The sequence below is a fragment of the Heterodontus francisci genome, chromosome 25 (assembly GCF_036365525.1).
Source record: "Heterodontus francisci isolate sHetFra1 chromosome 25, sHetFra1.hap1, whole genome shotgun sequence".
NCBI lineage: Eukaryota > Metazoa > Chordata > Chondrichthyes > Heterodontiformes > Heterodontidae > Heterodontus > Heterodontus francisci.
This window is the reverse complement of record NC_090395.1, coordinates 42,066,633-42,088,118: the sequence shown is the minus strand read 5'-3', so window position 1 is coordinate 42,088,118 and position 21,486 is coordinate 42,066,633. Positions and strand designations below refer to the sequence as shown.

General features: G+C 41.7%; 1 protein-coding gene across 1 annotated transcript in view; it reads right to left on the bottom strand.

Moving 5' to 3' along the window:
* Window positions 1-5,058: 5,058 nt before the first annotated feature.
* LOC137383844 (cysteine and glycine-rich protein 1-like) overlaps window positions 5,059-21,486 on the bottom strand; it is a 29,825-nt gene continuing 13,397 nt past the window's right edge. The window contains exons 3-6 of the mRNA XM_068057145.1: window positions 15,466-15,634; window positions 12,376-12,505; window positions 9,932-10,025; window positions 5,059-7,947 (exon numbers count right to left, since the gene is read on the bottom strand). Coding sequence (XP_067913246.1) covers window positions 7,871-7,947; window positions 9,932-10,025; window positions 12,376-12,505; window positions 15,466-15,634 — 470 coding nt within the window. The 3' untranslated portion in view covers window positions 5,059-7,870. The remainder of the gene's footprint in view (window positions 7,948-9,931; window positions 10,026-12,375; window positions 12,506-15,465; window positions 15,635-21,486) is intronic.

The following is a 21,486-nucleotide window of genomic DNA, read 5'->3' as shown; positions in this document are numbered from 1 at the left end:
CCAGTGGGAGTCATTCAAAAAGGAAATAGTGAGAGTTCAGGGCCAACATGTTCCTGTAAAGGTGAAGGATAGGACCATCAAGTCCAGGGAACCCTGGATGTCAAGGGATATAGAGGATTGGATCTGAAAAAATAGGAGGCTTATGGCAGATTCAGGGCACTGAAAACAGCGGAGGCCCTAGAGGAGTATAGAAAGTGTTTGGGGGTATTTAAAAAAGTAATTAGGAGAGCGAAGAGGGGACATGAAAAAACACTGGCAAGCAAGATAAAGGAAAATCCCAAGGCATTTTATAAGTATATTAAGGGCAAGAGGATATAACTGGGGAAAGAGTAGGGCCCATTAGGGACCAGAGTGTCAGTTTGTGTGTGGAGTCGGAGGACATAGGTGAGGTTTTAAATGATTACTTTTCATCTGTGTTCACGGAGAAGGACGATGTAGGTGTAGCGATCAAGGAGGGGGATTGTGACATACCTGAACATATTAGCACTAAAAGGGAGGAAATATTAGCTGTTTTAGCGGGCTGAAAGTGGATAAATCCCCAGGCCCAGATGAGATGTATCCCAGGCTGTTATGTGAGGCAAGGGAGGGGATTACAGGGACTCTGACACAAATTTTCAAATCCACTCTGACCACAGGAGAGGTACCAGAGGATTGGAGGACCGCAAATGTGGTACCATTATTCAAGAAGGGTAGCAGGGATAAACCAGGTAATTACAAGCCAGTGATTCTAACATCAGTGGTAGGAAAACTATTGGAAAAACTTCTGAGGGACAGCATTAATCTCCACTTGAAGAGGCAGGGATTAATCAGGGATAGTCAGCATGGATTTGTCAAGGAGAGATCGTGTCTAACAAACATGATTGAATTTTTTGAGGAGGTGACTGGATGTGTAGATGAGGGTAAAGCAGCTGATGTCGTCTACATGGACTTCAGTAAGGCTTTTGAAAATGTCCCGCATGGGAGATTGATTAAGGGATCTAGGCCAATTTGGTAAATTGGATCCAAAATTGGCTTAGTGGCAGGAGGCAGAGGGTGATGGTCGAGGGTTGTTTTTGCGAGTTCAAGCCTGTGACCAGTGGTGTACCACAGGGATCGGTGCTGGGACCCTTGCTGTTTGTAGTGTACATTAATGATTTAGATATAAATATAGGAGGTATGATCAGTAAGTTCGCAGATGATATGGAAATTGGTGGTGTTGTAAATAGTGAGGAGGAAAGCCATAGATTACAGGATGATATAGATGGGCTGGTAAGATGGGCAGAGCAGTGGCAAATGGAATTTAATCCTGAGAAGTGTGAGGTGATATATTTTGGGAGGACTAACAAGACAAGGGAATATACAATGGATGGTAGGACCCTAGGAAGTACAGAGGGACCTTGGTGTACTTGTCCATAGATCACTGAAGGCAGCAGCACAGCTAGATAAGGTGGTTAGGAAGGCATATGGGATACTTGCCTTTGTTAGCCGAGGCATAGAATATATCCGAAGAAGGGTCACTGACCCGAAACGTTAACTCTGCTTCTCTTTTCACAGATGCTGCCAGACCTGCTGAGTGGTTCCAGCATTTCTTGTTTTTATATCATAGAATATAAGAGCAGGGAGGTTATGATGGAGCTGTATAAAAAGCTAGTTAGGCCACAGCTGGATACTGTGTACAGTTCTGGTCATCACACTATAGGAAGGATGTGATTGCACTGGAGGATGCAGAGGAGATTCATTAAGATGTTGCCTGGGCTGGAGCATTTCAGCAAATGAAGAGACTGGATAGGCTAGGGTTGTTTTCCTTCGAGCAGAGAAGGCTGAGTGAGAACCTGATTGAGGTATACACAATTATGAGGGGCATTGATAGGATAGGAAGAAACTTTTTCCCTCAGCAGAGGGATCAATAACCAGGGGGCATAGATTTAAGGTAAGGGGCAGGAGGTTTAGAGGGGATTTGAGGAAACGTTTTTTCACCCAGAGGATGGTTAGAATCTGGAACACACTACCTGAAGGGGTGGTAGGGGCAGGAACTCTCACAACATTTAACTTAGATGTGCACTTGAAATGCCATAGCATACAAGGCTATGGGCCAAGTACTGGAAAATGGGATTAGGACAGGTACTTGATGACTTGCACAGACATGATGGGCTGAAGGGCCTGTTTCTGTGCTATATAACTCTATGGCTCTAAAATTGACAACTTAGGGTGGAAGTCAATTCCCTGTCCGAACAAAAGGAAATGGGACCTCTACAATGGCAAAATAAAATACTATATGGTCCAGAGCACAAAGCCCTAGTTGCGCACAGATTCCTATCCTGTGAGGGAAAAAAATGTGCAACTTGACAGCTCAGGCATGCACGATTAGGATGTATTTCCATATATGCTGCTGAATTGAAACCACAGGTATATACTATACAAAGAAGAATTTCTCAAAATGCTTGGAGAGCTGAGCCAAGTAAATACAACACTAAGCTCAAACCCAATACAAACGCTGCAATTTTGCACCCCGCCCCTCATACCCCCACAAGAGCAGGCTGGTCGCAGGGTGGGGGGGGTAGGTGTAAAATTGAGAGAGCGGAAGGGGCTGTACCCGATGCCTTCCCACCTCCACTGCAAATTTGAGGGGCAGGGGCAGCGACGAGAAACAGCAGGCTCGCCCCAGGTCAATCAGGACCCTTAATAGACCAATTAACTGCCACTTAAGGGCATTCTCCCACTGCCACTGATATTTTACTAGTGCCGGCAAGTGGCTGAGGCCCCCAGGAGGCCACCAAGTAAAACCGTACCCCACGGTGGCCCCCCCCCCTGCAACAGTCCAACCACCCCCCTGCTTAGACACTTCCCCCCCCACCCCTCTCCTTGCCTAGCTGGCGCCCGGTCAATTATCCGCAGCAAGGCCCCACAAACCTATTTTCTTGGGCTGGCGTCCCTCTTGCTGCTGAGGTTGGTTGTAGTCCTAACAGTGACCCCCTCTCCTGTTGGCACTGCTGGCATTGAGTTGCCGGCCCGCTGATTGGTCGGCAGCTCTTGGAGCCAGGACTTCCTGGCTCCTGCTATCCCTAATAGCATTGAGAACATCTTTGAGGAATTTTGAACATGTAAATAGGTGCAGGCATAAGCAGAATTTTTAAAAACATGGTTAATCATTTCTTTGAAACAATTTAGGAACGTTGATACTGCATGTATAATTGGCGGTCACTTTCAAAGCTACTGAATTTGGCTTGTGTTTAATGGCAGGAATTCCTGATTATAATGATCTTAACAGAAGCTTATGGATTACTGATTTCCTGTTATGAAACATAACAGTGAGCTGCACAGGAAGTCAGACCGGGAAACTTCAGCATGTGCTTTGAGCACTTATTACGCTGAAATGTTACTTCAATTTGCAACCCCTTCTTGTACAGTCTTAATTAGAATGATTTAAAACTGTAAAAATTGGACTTGACAGGCATCAAAGAATTGCTTTGGAAGTCATCTCATTTCAGTTCTGCAAAGGTTGGCCCAAAGGGCGAAATGTTGAATTTGAAGGTTTGAACAATACTGCTGTGTTCGTATCCCAATAATGCAAGTTTATGCTTATACTAAGCTAACAAGGAGGTAACTGGGCTATAGAATCAGGAAAGCGAGATTAGGAAGATAGTCAAGGATATAACAGGAGTATTCTGTCATTCATCTGTGATTATTTGAGACAAAAATGCTTGGAAATTCCATCAATGGACCACAATAAAATGGATGCGTCTTTTCTTACATTCAGTTTTACTGTATCCTTTTTCACTCAAGAACATAGTGACTACTGTTTATGTATTGTGAACAACACTTCTCTATTTGCCAAGCTTCATTAATGATAGTGTAAAGTCAATTAATGTAGCAAGTATACTTAAAACATTAAAGGGGTAGAAATTCATCGTGGGCAGTGATACAGACAGGGAGTATTAGAGTGGCTGCCTGGTATTCAGTTCCATTGCAGTCAATGGAATAAAATATTAGGCACTGTGTATAACCAGGGTCTGATCCAATACCAGCCATTGTGCGCCATCGCGCAAAATGAATTTCTACACCCAAGATTATGGCCACAACTAAGTCATTATGTGTCTTCTATTTTAAGAATCATATTCACCTTAAAAAGGTGAATCATTGCACTTGTGCTAACCACATCAAACCTGTACACTCAGCAGGGGGGAGAAAAAGTGTGCAAAATGGGGGTTGCAAATCTTCTAATTACGATGTAGCAACATTTTAAGCGAATTTATGAAGCTTGGTCTAGTTCTTCATCTTTTTGTTGATCATAAAAGCATTGTGGTAGAATCCAGGGGGACTTTTACCTTCTGTGATTTGTAACACAGAAACCAAAAGTACCATTTGATTTGTTACCTAAATCTGCTGCAAATAGTGAGACACAGACACACAGAGTAAAAGTAAATTAACAGTATGTGACGAGTTTAGTTGCCACAGGCTGCAAGTCTCTTTTAAATTGGTTACATAAGCACTTAGGATTGGGTAATATGGTACATAGAACAGGAAGTCAATATTTTAAAAATAATTGTCTAAAAAGGTAATTTTTTTAAAAATGGTTTAAAAAACACGACAAATAGATGTTTTAACTAGTGCCGAATGTGCAGTGCATCAAGCAAAAAAAAAGGCAATGGAATAAAAAAAAACATCCGGGGCTGTGGCATAAAATGATTGGTACGGCACCAACTGCCTATTATATGCCCCGCTTGCTTTTCAATTCTATTGAAGTCAATTGGATCTGAATACTTGGGCAGGGAGTATAACAGGCACCAGATAGGATACCACCCATAGCATAAAATAGCATTAGCAAGTTTCTCTCCCCTTAATGGGGCATAAAATACATTATAAAGTAATACTGTGTAAAGTATTACTGTCCCTAGTTTGTTTGACCTCCTTCCCGTACATGGCATTTGATGCTCTTCCTTCTCATGCTAATACGGATTATCTATACCATATTAAAATACGCTTAAAATAAGTCTATGACCAAAACAGATTTTTTTTTTTTTTAAAAAGGCACATGCACTAAAAATACAAGACACACAAAAAGAAAAAAAGACGACAATGTTTGCTGTAAGAGGGGTCCACTTGGCTTTTAATGAACCTCAGGAATTTTAGAAACCACTGCTTTCATGCACATGGAGAAAAGATTAAATAAGGACATGTAGTTTTTATTGAACAGATAATTGATTGGCAAAATTAGTTGCTTACACAAAAAAATTATGTAGTTCACCTTTTTCTTCCCTTCATACTTATGCTGCAGGAAATAAGCTACAATTGAGTTTTCATTTGCAAAGTTTTATACGCTATAGTTTGCAAACAAAGGACTGTGTTTGTTCTAAATTCCCCAGAGGGGAAAGATGGGAATTGTAACCCAATGTACCTTTCAGGATCTCCCCTTTTAAAAAGTTAGGATTCCTCTGAAAGTATTAACTTGTACCAATGAACTTGTTCACTCAGTTCCAGCATCAGCTTTTTAACATATAATCAACCATGTTTTCAGATGGCAGTTTAACTTACTTCAGTCACTGAAACTTTCAGTCCCCCAAAAATTATTTAACTCTAGTGAACAGTGCAGTGGTTTACTGAACGGTTGCTCATTTTGTCCATTGTCTCTCCGTCAAATAATAGCGTGAAACATTAATAAGTAAAACAGACTGGATTCAACTTCTAGGTGCTGTCTTAACTGTAGCTATTAAATTGGAGACAGTGGGCGGAATCTTCTGGTTTTTGGATAATTTTTAGGTTGGGAACCCAGTTTACTAATGGACAGGCGTAGCCATGGCTCTTTAATCAAGCAACCCAGCGGTGGGATGCTAACATTGTGGCCGAGTTAATTAGGGAGGGTGGGTAGGATGACATGTCTATTCTGTTAAAAGGAAGGATTTCTAATTAAAAGGAACCACAGCATGTGTTACAAGGGATCACCAGCATTTGGATTTTTGAGGCTGCAGCTACCACAGGAATGAAGGAGACCTGAGAAGGCTACTCTCCAGTCCCCCAGTCTCTCACTCTTACCTGGAGGCCCTGCTGCAAAATCTGAGGGGCTGCAGTGAGCTGAGCTCTCCCAAGGGCAGGAGGAAGAGGACAATCTCTCCAACTGAGCAGCCGTGGAAATGTACAAGTGTGGTTCCTCCAACCTGGAGACAGTGCACCAAGAGGATCCAGAACCTCAGGGGGTGGGAAAGATAAGTGGTATCACACTTTCAGGTGCCAAACCCCAGACTCTGACTTGCCGAGCATTCTCCTTCACAGCACTCTTCAAAATACACCTTGCAGCTCCACTCATTCCTCTCTCCAGGCACCTACTTAGATCCCCATCTGATCAGCCGTAACTTACACTCACCCTCATCCTACCGCCCTCGCGCACCCAGGCCTCACCATCACCCTGCACAAATGTTGTTCTTCCATCCTCTCTACTCAAGCCATTACAAACACACACACATCTTTGCTTCCTCCCCTTGCAGAAGAGAGCTCACAACTTAGAGAGGCAGAGAGCAAGGTGGGGGAGTGACCCTATAATGACAGGCACCTTGTCAACTAGGCAATGAATGCCCACCTGCTCCACTGGGAAGGCGGGCTTGTTCCAGCAGGCTGCAGATGTCAGCAGTAACCGGCCACGAAAGCCAGTGCCTCCTGAGGCACTGGTGCTCTGAAGTGTCGAGAGCGCTAATTTTCTGCCTGTAGACCCGGTGTTGGGTTCTTGCCTCCTTCCACCTGGATCTTGGTGTCCATCCCCTCTGACCTATGGACAGGCATGAAGCTGAGAGTGTTGCTCCTGCTGTTGGTGGTGGTGTGGCTTCTGCTCTCGCCTGTCAGAGCTGCAAAGTGGAGCTGCATAAGCCGCTTCCACGTCATGGTGAGGACTAGCAACATGGAAGTGAAGTGCTAGACTGGATGCACTCTCAGAAGTGCTTTGAACAGCAGTCTTTCAATGGCCATGACTGTAGTTCGTCAGAGTAACTGATCAAAATCTTCCCAGCTTGTCAGTTTCACTGAAGAAGCTCTTCCCATTGTGCAATCACCTTGGTGACCCTGGCATGTTGCTGACAGGTTGGGAAATAGGGCCCCTGGCTGGCAAGTCCAGAAATAAGCATTAAAACTCTTTTTAAATTGGCTTTTTAATTACCTTAATAACTTACCCAACAGATCCACAAGGGGATTAGCTGCTAGTCTTCAATTCTGCCCCACAGAAACCCGGAAGAGGGTGGGGTGATGTTAGGATTCCAACCAGATGTCAATTTCAGGAGATTTAACTCCTGGCTTGGAACCCTGCTTCCCTCACCTGGCAATATTTCCCACCCCCCCTTTACATCAGAATCAGATTGAAATTTGGCTGATCTGTGCAAGACAGCAAGCCTCCAACTGTTCGAAAAGCCTTACCCACACGACTAGAGCATTAAATGACATTGTAGTTCTACAATAAACATGCAGCACAAGAAAGACAATCTTTATATTGCAAACCAAGTTTTGATTTAGTGAAATAGCACAGAGTAAAACTTATGTAAATATGGAGTGACAAGAACTGCAACTGCCAAAATTGTGCAAATCCCATAACTATGCAACTATTCAGCAATAGTGAATTCAATGCACTAAAATTGGATTTTTGGACCAGGCTAAAATCAGTCTTCATTCACTTCCATTTCATAAAATAGTCATTGGATTTAGGATAACCATTGTGACGTTAAGTATAATACATGAAGTAGTTTGTGCTAAGCAATACAGAAATTCTAGAAAATGATGTTTGTTTATGCACATAGTGTTGTAATGGGAACAGCTACTAATGGAACATTGAAATTCAGCAAATATGTTGCAGCTAGCGTCTACACAGGTATTAAAGTGTGGCTTGCTTCGGATTCAGACTTTCACCACACTCGCTTTACTGGGTGTTGGCAAGTGCACCAGCTCCTTGACCAAAGCCAAATCCTTTAGGTCCAAAGCTTTTGCTGTAACAAGCTAGGAAAGAAAAGAAAGGATTCAGATTATGCAAATATTTAAAAAGATGGTAATAAGTGTCTAATGCTCATTAAACTATATGAAAATAACTTCTACACCAATAATATATTGATCGAAGGTGACTAATTACAGAAGCTCAAGTTAAGTCAGAAGCAAGAGTGGCCATTAAATGGAATATTTGTACCTAAAAGATAAACAGATTTGTGAAATGGAACCATAGAAAAATTACAGCACAGAAGGAGGCCATTCAGCCCTTCGTGTCCATGCCGGATGAAAAAAACTAGTCGCCCAGTCCAATTCCACCTTCTAGCACCTAGTCTGTAGCCTTGCTGGTTACAGCACTTCAGGTGCAGGTCCAGGTACCTTTGAAAAGAAAAGAATTGCGGGTTTCTGCCTCCACCACCATTCCTGGCAGTGAATTCCAGACTCCCACCACCCACTGGGTGAAAATGTTTCTCTTCATGTCCCCTCTAATCCTTCTACCAAATCACCTTAAATCTGTGCCCCCTGGTAATTGGCCTTTCTGCTAGGGGAAAAAGGTTCTTCCTCTCTACTCTATCTAGGCCCCTTAATTAAGTCACCCTTCGGCCTCCTCTGTTCTTAGGAAAACAACCCTAGCCTATCCAATCTTTCCTCATAGCTGCAACTTTCAAGCCCTGGCAACATTCTTGGAAATTTCCTCTGCACTCTCTCCAGAGCAATTATTTCCTTCCTGTAAGGTGGCGACCAGAACTGTACACAATACTCCAACTTATACAGTTCCAACATTACATTCTTGTTCTTGTATTCTATACCTCAACCAATAAAAGGAAGCATTCCATATGCCTTTTTCACTTTATCTACCTGTCCTGCCACCTTCAGGGACCTGTGGACATGCACTCCAAGGTCTCTCACTTCCTCTACCCCTCTCAATATCCTCCCATTTATTGCGTATTGCCTTGCTTTATTTGCCCTCCCCAAGTGCATTACCTCACACTTAATACGGATTGAATTCCACTGATGCAAATAATATAAATTGGTTCAGGAATAACATGCACAATTAATTTGTGGTCCCACCCGGTTTGTTGTCCAAGCTCACTCGATGAGGTACAGAAGAGGTGCACTGCTTAAGGAAGTAAGTAGACACTCATTGCATATGAACAATGGATGAAAAGAAATTTAGGAGAACTGTAAAGACTAAAAAAAGAGGTTGTGAATTATTGTAACAACTATTTCAGGTACTAGAACACAGCAGCATATGCATTTTCAAATTTTGAGATATGTATTCGGTTAAAAAGATTCCAAGAGGAGAATGCAATGGGGCAAACAACCCAGCTCAAACAGCTCAGAACAAGAGGAAGTTCTGTCTATCCAAACTTAGTGTGCCTAATATAGTTAAAATTGTGTAACCCAAATGAGTGAATAGCACATTTAGAAAATCAAATGATAAACTTGCATTTATATAACACTATCATATCTTCAGATCATTTCATCAGCTGCAAAAGCACTTTAAAAAGTGCCTTCATGGTAGTAAATATTCAAACTGCAAGAATTGGTAAGTGTTCTAGGACCCCGAATTATACATTAAAAAAAGGGATCTACCATCCAAAGAGGTGGATGCTTCAGGTGCCCAGTGATAAACCTTATTCAAAATGTCTTGACATCGGTCTTAATAGGGCAAGACTACAGACTCCATTTTGAGGCCACCCATTAACAGCAAGAGATGGAAGTCCAAATTGACCCCTGATTGTCATGGAGGAATGTCAGAATTGTGATGAGCTATGTTTCAACAAGCACTAGCAGCTGAAGCTGTTGTCAACTGAAATTGGCCAACTCAGCAGAGATTGTGCGAATTGCACCTTATGGTTCTTTGTTTCAAAAAAAAAACCCAAACAATCGCTACAATGGACCAATAATATATTTGCAATATTTAAATTTTACTTATTTCAGAATTTTCCAAAGGGTGATTTTGGAGTTGTAGTTAACAATTAAAACAGAATCAAACCTTTGCAATAGATCTCGCCATCCTTGTCAGCCAATGTTGTGGACTCTAGGCCTTTACCACATTTTGCACAGCGGAAGCAGAGCTTGTGCCAGGACTAAAATAGGCAAAGATAACGAGAAGACAGCAGAATAATAAATTAAAATTGATCCATAAAAACTTTAAATTGCATTAGCCCCAGTGAAATGCGACCTGTGACAAACATTATGGCCAGGATTTTAGCAGATGGGTAACACGATTGCAGCAGCCACCTCTAATTGGCTGCTGCTGGGCCTGCTGTCCACTTAAAGACAGCAGGCTGGGTCTCCATGCTGCCCACAGCACAACCAAGAGAGGTAGCTGCAATGAGAACGAGAGGGTGCCTCAAATTTTGAGGCACCTCAAAAGGGAGCTAGAAAACTTGTGTCAGGGCCAGGCAGGCAAACAGTGGCACAACCCCTCCAGTGGTAGTGTCAGGGCCAGGCGGGCAACCTGCCTTTGCTGCCGGGGCCACCCATCCCCAGGGCCATGGAGCCTCCGAAATGCAATGGGACCACCCAACTTCAACTCCCCAAACTGGGAAGCTACTGGAAGGACACCTTCATGCAGCTGGTGGCCTCCCCACCACTGGCGAAATGTGGCCTGGGAAAATGGGTCTTTTATTGCCTAAATTGGCCACCCAGCCACTGCTGTTCCTGTCACAGCTCCCCGGCCCCGCTACTTGGGGAGGCCAGTAAAATCTTGCCCTCATGTTTTCCGTCAGAAACAGTCAACACCATGCGGGGAAAAAAAAATGAAACGAAAGCAGATTTACAACACGAGGTTCCCAATCATAAGCCATGTCCTATATATCCTACCACATTTATTGTTTATGCCACAGGTCGGAGAGGGAGATTTTGTAAAAGACTTACTGAGCAAATGACTTCCAAAAATATCCTGTTTGAGTGTACAATTTAAATGTTAAAATCATATGGATAAAAAAAGGACAAAGAAACTTTAAAACAACATTTACTAGTTATTTGTTTATCTACCAATATTTCCATGTTCACATTTCTATGTCAGCCAGCTTTAGGTATAGAGCTTCAAGCAGATAGACTTTAATATTCTCTCAAGCCCTGACTATAACCCAAGAGCAGGAATTGGGCTGGTGAAAGGGTTGCCGGGTGCGAGGGTGGAAGAGAGACATGTGTTCGTTAAAAATATTAACTTTTTGGGGCCTCTAGATCAGCCTCCTACTATTTTCACTTGCAGAAAAGCCACAAATTCTCCACTCAGGCTACAGATAAAATTACAGTCAGGTGCAATGACATTTCGAACCCAGATTGGCTTCAAGCAGATACTGTTGCTCAGAAATAGAAGACAGCAGGGGGGCAGGGTAGGGAGGAGAAAGAAGGGGAAGTAGGGTTATCAACCTGGTTTCCACTGCTTAAAAATTGCCCTTCAATCTCAATCTGAAATTTATTTTAAATGGTGAATTCAAAATTTAAAAAAAAAAAACCTAGGCTGCGATTTTACCCGTAGTGGATGGGAGCCAGCCACTGACCGAAAAGTCGGTGGTGAACCTGCTTCTGTCTCGCCTGGGGATCCAACCCATATTTTGCGGGTCGCTGGGCTGTAATTGGTGTGAGGCGGGACTACCACCCGCTTGAGGTAGGAAGTCACACCTAATGGAGCTGCCAGCCAATCAACAGCTCTGTCCCAGCAGTGCCACTGGGACCAGTGGCCACTGCTGGGACAAAGAAACATAGAAAATAGGAGCAGGGGTAGGCCATTCGGCCCTTTGAGCTGCTCCGCCATTCATTAGGATCATGGCTGATCATCCAACTCAGTAACCTGTTCCCACTTCCCCCCCCACCATATCCTTTGACCCCTTTCGCCCCAAGAGCTATATCTAACTCCTTCCTGAAAACATACAATGTTCTGGCCTCAACTGCTTTGTATGGCAGCAAATTCCACAGGCTCACCACTCACTGGGTGGTCGACAAAAGGGCGCTGCGTGTTGGGGGCATTGGAGGCAGCCCTACGTCAGGCAGCTTTTCTCAGGTCTAGAACGCCCGCTTGCCACGCGTAAAATCCCTGTGGAGGCAGGCGAAGGCCCTCAAGTAGCCACTTAAGGGCCTTGATTGGCCTGGGGCAGGCAGGCTGTTTTTCATCACCACCGCCCTACATAAAGTGGCGACAGAGGTGGGAGCGGTTCAGGAAGGGCCCCCAAAGCCTCCCACTCCATTTTACACTCTCTTTCCCCCCCAAAACTACCATCCTGCTCTTTGGGGGGTGCTAAAATTCAGCCCCCAGTGTCATTTTGTTTAAAATTTATTTTAGAATTGCTGGATAGTTTAATATTTTGAGTAATGAGAAATTGCACCCACAGGCATAGACTGCATGTTAAATATCCAGATTTTAAACAGTACCCTCAACTGTATAAACAAAATTAAAAAGCTGTTCAGGAAAAAAGAGAGTTCTATTACCTTTCCAGCTCCAATAATTTTCTCAGCAGCATAAACTGCCTGTCCACATCTAGAGCACTTTTCTGAACTGCCAAACTTCTGAGCAAACTTGGAGTCATTGACATTGGTGGTGGGGCAATGAGGTGGATTTCTGTAAATGCAAAATTTTAAACTGAAACCAACAAGTTACAATAGACCATATCTACAGTTAGAGCTGATTAAATATTTTAATCAACTACCCAGCCATGTATCTCTAAGATATATTTCCAAGTGTTCAACACAGAGTTGTGGTGGTGGCGGGGGGGCGGGGGTGGTGTAAATCAGTAGCCTAATCATCTATCGTGGCTTCTCTGTACAAATTTATATTTAGTTTTAGAGATACAGCACTGAAACAGGCCCTTCGGCCCACCGAGTCTGTGCCGACCATCAACCACCCATTTATACTAATCCTACACTAATCCCATATTCCTACCACATCCCCACCTGTCCCTGTATTTCCCTACCAGCTACCTATACTAGGGGCAATTTATAATGGCCAATTTACCTACCAACCTGCAAGTCTTTTGGCTGTGGGAGGAAACCGGAGCACCCGGAGAAAACCCACGCAGACACAGGGAGAACTTGCAAACTCCACACAGGCAGTACCCAGAATTGAACCCAGGTCGCTGGAGCTGTGAGGCTGCGGTGCTAACCACTGCGCCACTGTGCATATTTGGATTGAATTAAAGCAGATCACAAGAGTCAACATGCTGGTATCAGCTGTAGACATAGAAGGGAGGAAAGAGAAAGAAAGGAGATTTCCAGTGGTACCATGATTCTGGCAATTGCCTGACCTGATAATCATGGACAGAATATATATCAGCACATTCAAAAAGCTAGAGAAAAAAAAAAGCTTCCTTTACATTACAACCAAGGAAAGTGGTATAAAGTTATCAAATTAAGCCCCATGAATCCCAAAGTGGGGACAGAGAAAACCTCCTTCCATTTCCTTAATTGGGATGTTCTGTGTATAGCATCCACAGCAGGCTTCAAACACTGGGTGTTGAACGTTAAAAGGGATGCAACCAAACAAGATGATCCTGATTTACCTTTAAAAATAAATGTACATGATGGTATGCTGTAATTACGTTGCAGAACGGAGTTTGTAATGAACTGGTTATGAATTAAATGCTGACATTGTTTGGCCTAAGAGCAGAGGTGACTATACTGAATAAGATACAAACTATGGACTTGGTTAATTTGCTCTGCCCCAGAAATAACTGTTCGCCATTTTACAGTTCTGTTTTTAAACCCTAAATCCCATTTCCTGCTGAGGAAAATATTCATGAAAGACTGCATTAAAAAAAAAAAATCTAGAATTCTCGTACTGTTAGTGAACATCTTTCATGCACTATTTTTTCTACAAATGACGACATTCAAAAGGAGATTACCATGGCCGATAACTGAAATATTTGAAAGCTGATAAATTCTTCCCTGGAGATAAGGGTAGGTAGGCAGCCAACTCAGACTCAAATCAATGCCACTTCAATAGTTATTGAAAGGCTGACTTCTACTGTAGAGTGCCCAATAACCCAGCTATGGTGGGAGGTCTCAATGAGTGAAAATATAAAAACGGCCAAACACATTTATAGTGCACTAAATTGAAAGCAGTACAAGCAAGTCACTTTCTCTTGAAAGGAGTGTTTGGGGCCTTGGATGGTAAAAGGAGAGAGAAGTAAAAACCATTCATTTATCATTTGAAAAATGGGCAACTAGCAGTTCAAAATTAGGGGTAGAGAATGGGGGTGGGGGCTGGGGAAACCCTAGCCACCCAACTGATACTCAAGGCCTAGCTGATCAATTTATAAGCCCAGCTGAAAATTGTAACAGCAGCATATCTGCCTGTTTCAGGCACAAGGCTGCACAATATGCACACAAGAATCTGATGTCACTTGCACAACCCTGCATTCAAATTTTGCAATTCAAATGTGTGGAGTGTTTTATATTTGGGAGAATTTGTGGGGACAGGAAGAGCAGGATGTCTCCATAAAAAGGCACCACGGTCTGTTGTCAGCCCATACTCCCTCTGGGACCTGCTTCCCCAGCTTGACCTAACAGACGGCACAGCATAGGAGCTGGCCGATTTCTCACTAGAGCTGCAACAGAGCTCAATGATGACATTCAAATGAGGTCCGCATTCAAATGAGGTCCACACTCCAAATGAGTCAGGCCTCCTGGCACTAACTTCAAGTTGCAAGGTCATTCCACCTACGTTAGGCAGAATCTCCACAAAAGTGAAACAGTTTTCGAATTCAAACTAGGTTCATTCATTTGCTCCCCATTCACCCCCCAAAAAATGAAAGGGATCAGAATAGAATTCAGCACACATCAATAACTTCTGTACCTCGGACTTAAAAAAAACAGGAATTTTTTTACAACTAAGAATTTAAGTTACTTAAGTTTAGACTGGAAATAAGAAATTAAAAAAGGAAAAAGCAATACAAGTGTTAAAGAGCCAATAACAAGGAAAAATACTGCAGTTTTATTCCCTTTAAAAAAGTGTACTTTTTGAGCAGTTATTATTTAAAACATGTTAGAGGCAAGGCCTAATGTCTATGCAGGTTAAATAAAGCTATTCAGTAACCTAAACAGAGGTCTGATAAATAAAAAACCCCACACTGTTGAGAATTAGGAACAGAGTTAAATTGAAAATGAGCAGGTAAGTTAGAAAATGTGATAATGTGTAAGCGTCAATTTAGCAGAAGACTTAGGGAATGATCACCTCAGCAGTTGATTAAATAAGTTAGCAGCTTGAAATCTCATTTATCACAGGCAGAAACTGGGAATGGATCAGACTACTGAGGGTAGCATTAACATAGAATAAAAAAAAAGTGAGGGTGATGCACCATAGAAGGCAATGCGGAAAAAAAAAACATAACTAATCACTGAGTTAAGGAAAACAAGTGGGAGAAAAAGAAAGGGATTGTTCAATTAAAGCTATGGTATTGCCTAAATAGCTCATGTCTAGGCTTGACTGTGTCTTGCCTTTATTTCAGTTAGTGCAATAAGCAAGACAAGAAACAAGGATAGAGTCTGCCTGACATTCTAGGCAGCAGATTTAACTTCACTTACTGCACAGGTTTTATCCCCAAACGTGCTCCAGTGTCTGTGTTCAGAACACCTGCACCTTGGCCATAACCATAGCCTTTGGGTCCATACTTTTTTCCATAACATGCTTTGCAGTAGATTTCATCTTCATGCACAGCAATTGTAGTGCTGTCAAGGTTCTTCTTACAGGTCACTGAAAACAAACCAGAGGATTATTAATGGAGTCTTTCAGCCTGCAAGCGCAAATACCTAGCTACTGACAAATCCAAAAACAAGTTTGCACATAGCACGGTGTGTTGGTATGCCGCTAGACATTTCTAAAGGGCAGAGTTCCACTATTTAAAATCATCTGTCATTTTCTCCAACAGCCACTCACTAGAATACACTCTCCACCTCGAATAAGGAACTTCACTCAGTTCATTTTTAAATTATATGAACAGGCCACTTCTATTGTCTTAGATTTTCAATATCAGAAAAAAATATCAGGGGATGTTTTGGGCTGTATTTTAATGCGTGCACTGTGGAAAATATAACCCAAGTGTAATTTAAAGGTCACCCTCAAGTGAATTTTAATCTTGCTTGTTAGTGTAAAAGTGCAGTTCAAGCATGCAAGCATATAGGAGTCCCTATATAAAAGAACATCTTTGAAATTGTACAGCATCATAGCAGACTTATGGAGGAGACAAATTTCAACTTTCTTAACCTGCTGGGAGCAGAGGGGGCTACTGGAGTGCAAGAAACCCAGAAGTTGGGGCTCCCCCTCCACACCCCATGAACTTGTGCACAACCTCACCGACAGGTTCCCTTTGTGGCCAGTTGGCCAGGCAGGCACATGGAAACTTACTTGGGACTGCTGAATCAGCAGTCCCTCACCTTGGTTTAGCTGGCAGGTTTCCCCAAGGCCTGAGAAAGCCAGCTAGCCAGGGTTAATTTCAAATTGTAGATAAAAATTAAATTATAAATGGAGCTGTGTCTATAAAGTGCCAACCCATCTTCTGGGAGAGAGTGTCTGCCCACCTCCATTAAAATCAGAAATGAGTGGGTTCGAGTCAGATTCAGACTGTTGACACTTTAATCCCCACCCAACCCAATCCAACCCTTTATTGGTGGTTAAAATTCCACCTCCTCCCTCCCCACACCAAATAGTCTACAATCACCAAAAATTATAAACCAATGATTTGGATTTTGACACCTACCATCCCCTCCCCCACTCTAATTGATACAAGCTCCTGCATTCATGCCTAGTCTATTTTGTCATGCAGTCTAATATATTGTTCGTTTCTGTTTTAACTCAAAGTTAAAACCCATTTTTGCCATGGGCTCAATCAGATTTATTCCTCTTAGTGGGCAAGGATAAAATGCCATTATCCTGATAATAGCTTAGGATTTAATCGAATCAACACACACTACCTTTCACCACCCCCAACAGGACCAGTAACTCCTAAAAGATGCACCAGCAGCAAAACAAAGAGGCAGGAAGTAGAGATTATTTCCCAAGCTTACTTCAACTTCCAATAAACCTCTACCATTCAGACATTGCAGTGCGAATTTGTTTTGGCCATAAACCACAACTCTCTGCCAGTGCATTAGAAATTTGGAAAGTTTTAGGTTTATAAACTTTTTTTTCAAAAAAAACCTATTTAATGGTGGTGCTGGTATTAGTAGTGTAAAGTGCTATTTTGAGACTCTTCTGAAAACCTTCCTCCTACATTCCAGAGGCATGTTCTGGTGCTTAAACTAAAGTATTAAGTATGCTCTCCGTGCAGAGATGCTTCCAATGCAATTAACTTATTTTCCAAGTTAAATTCTGAAAACACTTTTGCAAATAATCTACTTCTTCACATAGCTACTACAATGGCAATATAAATTTAGAGGAATATTGTAAACAAATTAAGCTTTTAGAACTCATTCACACATTTATATGGGGAACTCTATGCTACTGACTTTCATGTTTGAAGAACTGTACCTTTTAAACAAATTCTTATTTTTCTGTCTAAAATTCATCTTCACACATTCAAGGACTACATAGTCTAGACTTCTTTTCTTCACGAATTCTTTAAATGCCAAAGTTGTGTCACAAGAGAAATATTTTGAAAAAGCATCCAGCTTTCTGTTCAAACAATTTTCATTTTCCCTGAAACAGTGGTTTCAATGGAAATAAAAAAAAAAGGGCGTTGATAGCATCAGCTGGAATGTTATTCTGATCCGTCGTGCAAAACTAAATTTGGCTGTTATAGTTCCGAAATACCATGATCCTATTAGCAATACTAAGATGAAGGAAATATTACTGAAGGATATGATGAGCTATAATTTGGAGCCATTTTAGTTTAGCTAGCACACCTTTCAAAAACTCATACTTTTTAATGAGCTACTTATGAAAAAAATATTGAATATTCAACGCAGACAGCCTTTGATTTCAGAAGCATTCCAACATGTTGGCTTCCCTTTCAACTCATATGGCAGTCAGACAAACCAGTTTAAAAAAAAAACTAATTAACGGTTAGTCTTCGACATTATATTGGCAAATCCTACACAAAGGCTTTAAAACTGAAAGCACCAGTTGGATGAGTTCTCAACAGCTGGATACCCAGAATGGAAAGTGCTCTGCATTTAGTAGAAAATGTCATGCTCTTGTCTCAATATTTAATCTACATTCGACTTTACAAACCTGCATCATGGTTTTTATTTGGGTTCCTACCATGGCTAATACCTCCTCATCTATGGCACATTCCATCCTGACCAAGCAAAGCTGCTACACGGATAATGGGACATGAGGCGTTTGTATCAGCGCAGATAAAAATCGGTTCTCATCCAGCAGAACATTTATGGACAGGAGTCTCCATTTGACCAATCTAGGATCACAGCATTGTTTGATAACCAAAGAAAAGTTGTCAAAGTCTTTAAGTTCTAACAATACTGACCATTACAGGCAGATTAAAAATGGAATACAGTAGTGCTATAAAGTAATCACACTTGGCACCTAAAATCAATCTACAGCAGCTGGATACATTGCAAACAATTTGTTAAACTGATTCAACTGCAGGGCTTTGTAGCTAGCAACTAATTCTATGGTAATTAAAATGGAAAAATGTTAGACCCTGGAAATGCAGTGTGTGTCATAGTATTAAAGTGCTGTAAAATATCCAAAATCAACAGAAATTGCACCCAAAGACTTCCATGCATTGTACCCAATTAAAACCCTTAGGGGATTGAAAAAAATATGCTGGTGGGAATTTACAATTGGGGAAAATGATCAAGTTAATGGATGGTGATGGTCCAGTAGATATTATATAAACTTTTCCAGAGCAACTTTGATAAAGTGCTATCAGAACAAAGTATATTTATAATGATATAAAGTTAACTATTATGGTGGTTAGGGAACTGGCTGCAATGTATGGAGCCTTGCAGGGCTCTGTATTGGGATAGGTGTGGTTCATCACTTTCCTTAAAATTTAGATTTAGATGAAGGCATTAATAAAAATCAGTCATAACTTTGCAGAGGACATAATGTGTAAATGGGTTGCAAGTTTAGATCAAAGTCAATTTCTTGCAATCCAATTTACCCAAGTTAGGGGATTGGGTTATATATGGCAAATCTAGCTAAATGCAGCATTACGCATTTAGTTTTGGGTAAAAATCCAAAAGCAAAGGGTGGGCCTGGAGAGTCATGAACAATTAAACATCCACAAGCAGAATGACTGGGAAAATAGTCATTTCAGTTGTATTGATAGAATACAATCTAAAACAAAGAACAGCATGGGAGTGAATTTCCTTGGTTTTTCCAGGGTTTTGGCAATCTTGAAACAGCAATGGCAATTTTCTTCAAGGAACTGCATGGGAACACAACTTCCAGTGCATGTGTATCTTTGAACAGCTTCCCTCGAGCTTCCTTGCGATTCCGGAGCCATTCCACAATCTGCCAGTTAGTCACCGCTGGCTTCATTTGAAAATGGTTATCTGTTAGCCACTGCCTCCAAGGATGCGAATTTCCTGTGCTTAACCTGCTAATGAGCACAGTAGGTTATAGCAGTTTCCATTTCACTCAGCAGTGTCAAAATTGGTTAAGGATGGAAGTAAAGAATTTCCAGCAATAAGGCGCCATCTCAGAACCAGGATGTGGGAAGTGTTTGGCTCCTCATGCTGCATGGGTCATGGAACCCAGGTAATCCTGGTCATAAGGCAGCTGGCTTCTGGCATGCAGGAGCTGCTGGTCATCTCTCTCGAATCTTCTCCTGGGCAGCCTGGTCTAACCATATTGGTTGACTTATAACTGTTGTCAAAGACAGTGGAAATTCCTTTAATGAATGGTGCCATAGGATCTTTTATAATGTCTATCTACAAAAACTGATAAGACCTCGGTTTTAACATCTCATCTAAACTTGGCACCCCCCCCCCCCCACCACCGTGTGCACCCTTAGTTTAAAAAAAAAATCAAACCTAATGCAGACTTAACTTTTAAGTATTGAATATAAAAATCTAGACAAAGTATAGATGGTGCTAGATCAAAGAAATCAAACAATGCCATTTTATACATGTAAAAATAACAGCACTGTTTCAAATATGGAATTAGGTACAATACACAAAGCTCAAGTTAGCATTTACAACAGACTGAATAGAGGAAAAAAAAACAGCTTATATTTCCATTAAAGTCAATATTGATGAATGGAGAGAGATTGGCTTAAAAAAATGTTAAGAAGGGAGTCATTAGTTTTGAAGGAGCATTTCATATCTGTATATAGATGTACGTCAATTACATTGCATGTCACAGTGCATTACACTGAGGAATTTCCTTTATTGTTCTTGCCCTCTTTTTCTTCAAGTTTAAAACTGCCCTGCCTCAGATATGCCTATTAGTTGTTCCTCTTCCCTGTAAGTTTATCATTTCAAATCTTCCCCTCTACAGGCCACTTGGCTGATGGGGGCTACAGCATCAGCCAAGAGCTGTCACAAGAAATGCTGTACATTCAAAACAAAAAAAATCAAAAATGATAGCTTCGGTGGCAAGGGCTGAAGGTGGGGCCGGTGGGTGGTGGTGGTAAGCAGTAACAAATTCTTTCCATCTCCTTCACCCCTATAACTTTTCTTATCCTTTGCCTTGACAGTGATATGGTGAACACTCCCAGCTGTATTTCTAAACTGTGACTAATTAAAGCTTGGCCTTAGTTTAACATTCCAGGAACAGGCATTAGCCAATAGATTTCTGATAAATGGAGGCAGCAAAGAAGTATTTGGGGGATTTGTGGTATCAGAAGTGGGCAGAGCATGACAACTCCCAACAGTTCATAAGAAACTTGCAAGTTGTTCGACTGGGCTTTTTAGTTTTGCAGCAGAAATTAGGAATACAGAGAGCCAGCTCCTTCCATGCACTAATGCGGGTATCGGAAACAAATACTCACTGTTCAGCCAGTTAGTTGTTATTTGGTAATGTAGACAACGGTGCATTACATCAGTAGACCAGAATACTTTGGTCAGCAATATTTCAGTTTACACAATTCTTAATAAACAAACAGAAAGCTGCCTTTTGGTTGGGGGGGCAGGGAGAGAAAGAGTGGGTGGAAGAAAGTGATGCAGTAGATGTCTGGAGGCTCATGGACTTCATTATTGGAAAACCCAGGGAAGCACCCCTGTTCTTCGTGACCCAGTAAGGTACCAATTAATAAAAAAAAAACCGACAAGTGGGGGTGGTGAGAAGGAGACCAGGGAAGAGAAAAAGCAAATTATTAAGGCACTCCAGAGCTGCTAATGGTGGAGTGTAGTAATCTACAAACTGTTTGTAAAATTCATTAACTAAAATGCATAGGGGACATTACCAACTGCTCTATAACCAGAAAGAGCTGTCTACTGAAGTTTGTGGTGCACAAAAAATACTGGCATCCTTAAAAAGAAATGCTGTAAATAATTTTGGAAATCTTGTTCTACAGTATGTGAAAATCCAGTGTTTGGGCTCCAACAGAAGGCCATTTAAAAAAAAATTAAGACTTTTGGACTTTTGATTTGTCCCCCCCAATTCTGAAACAAAAAGATGAAAATATTTCTAGCAAGAAA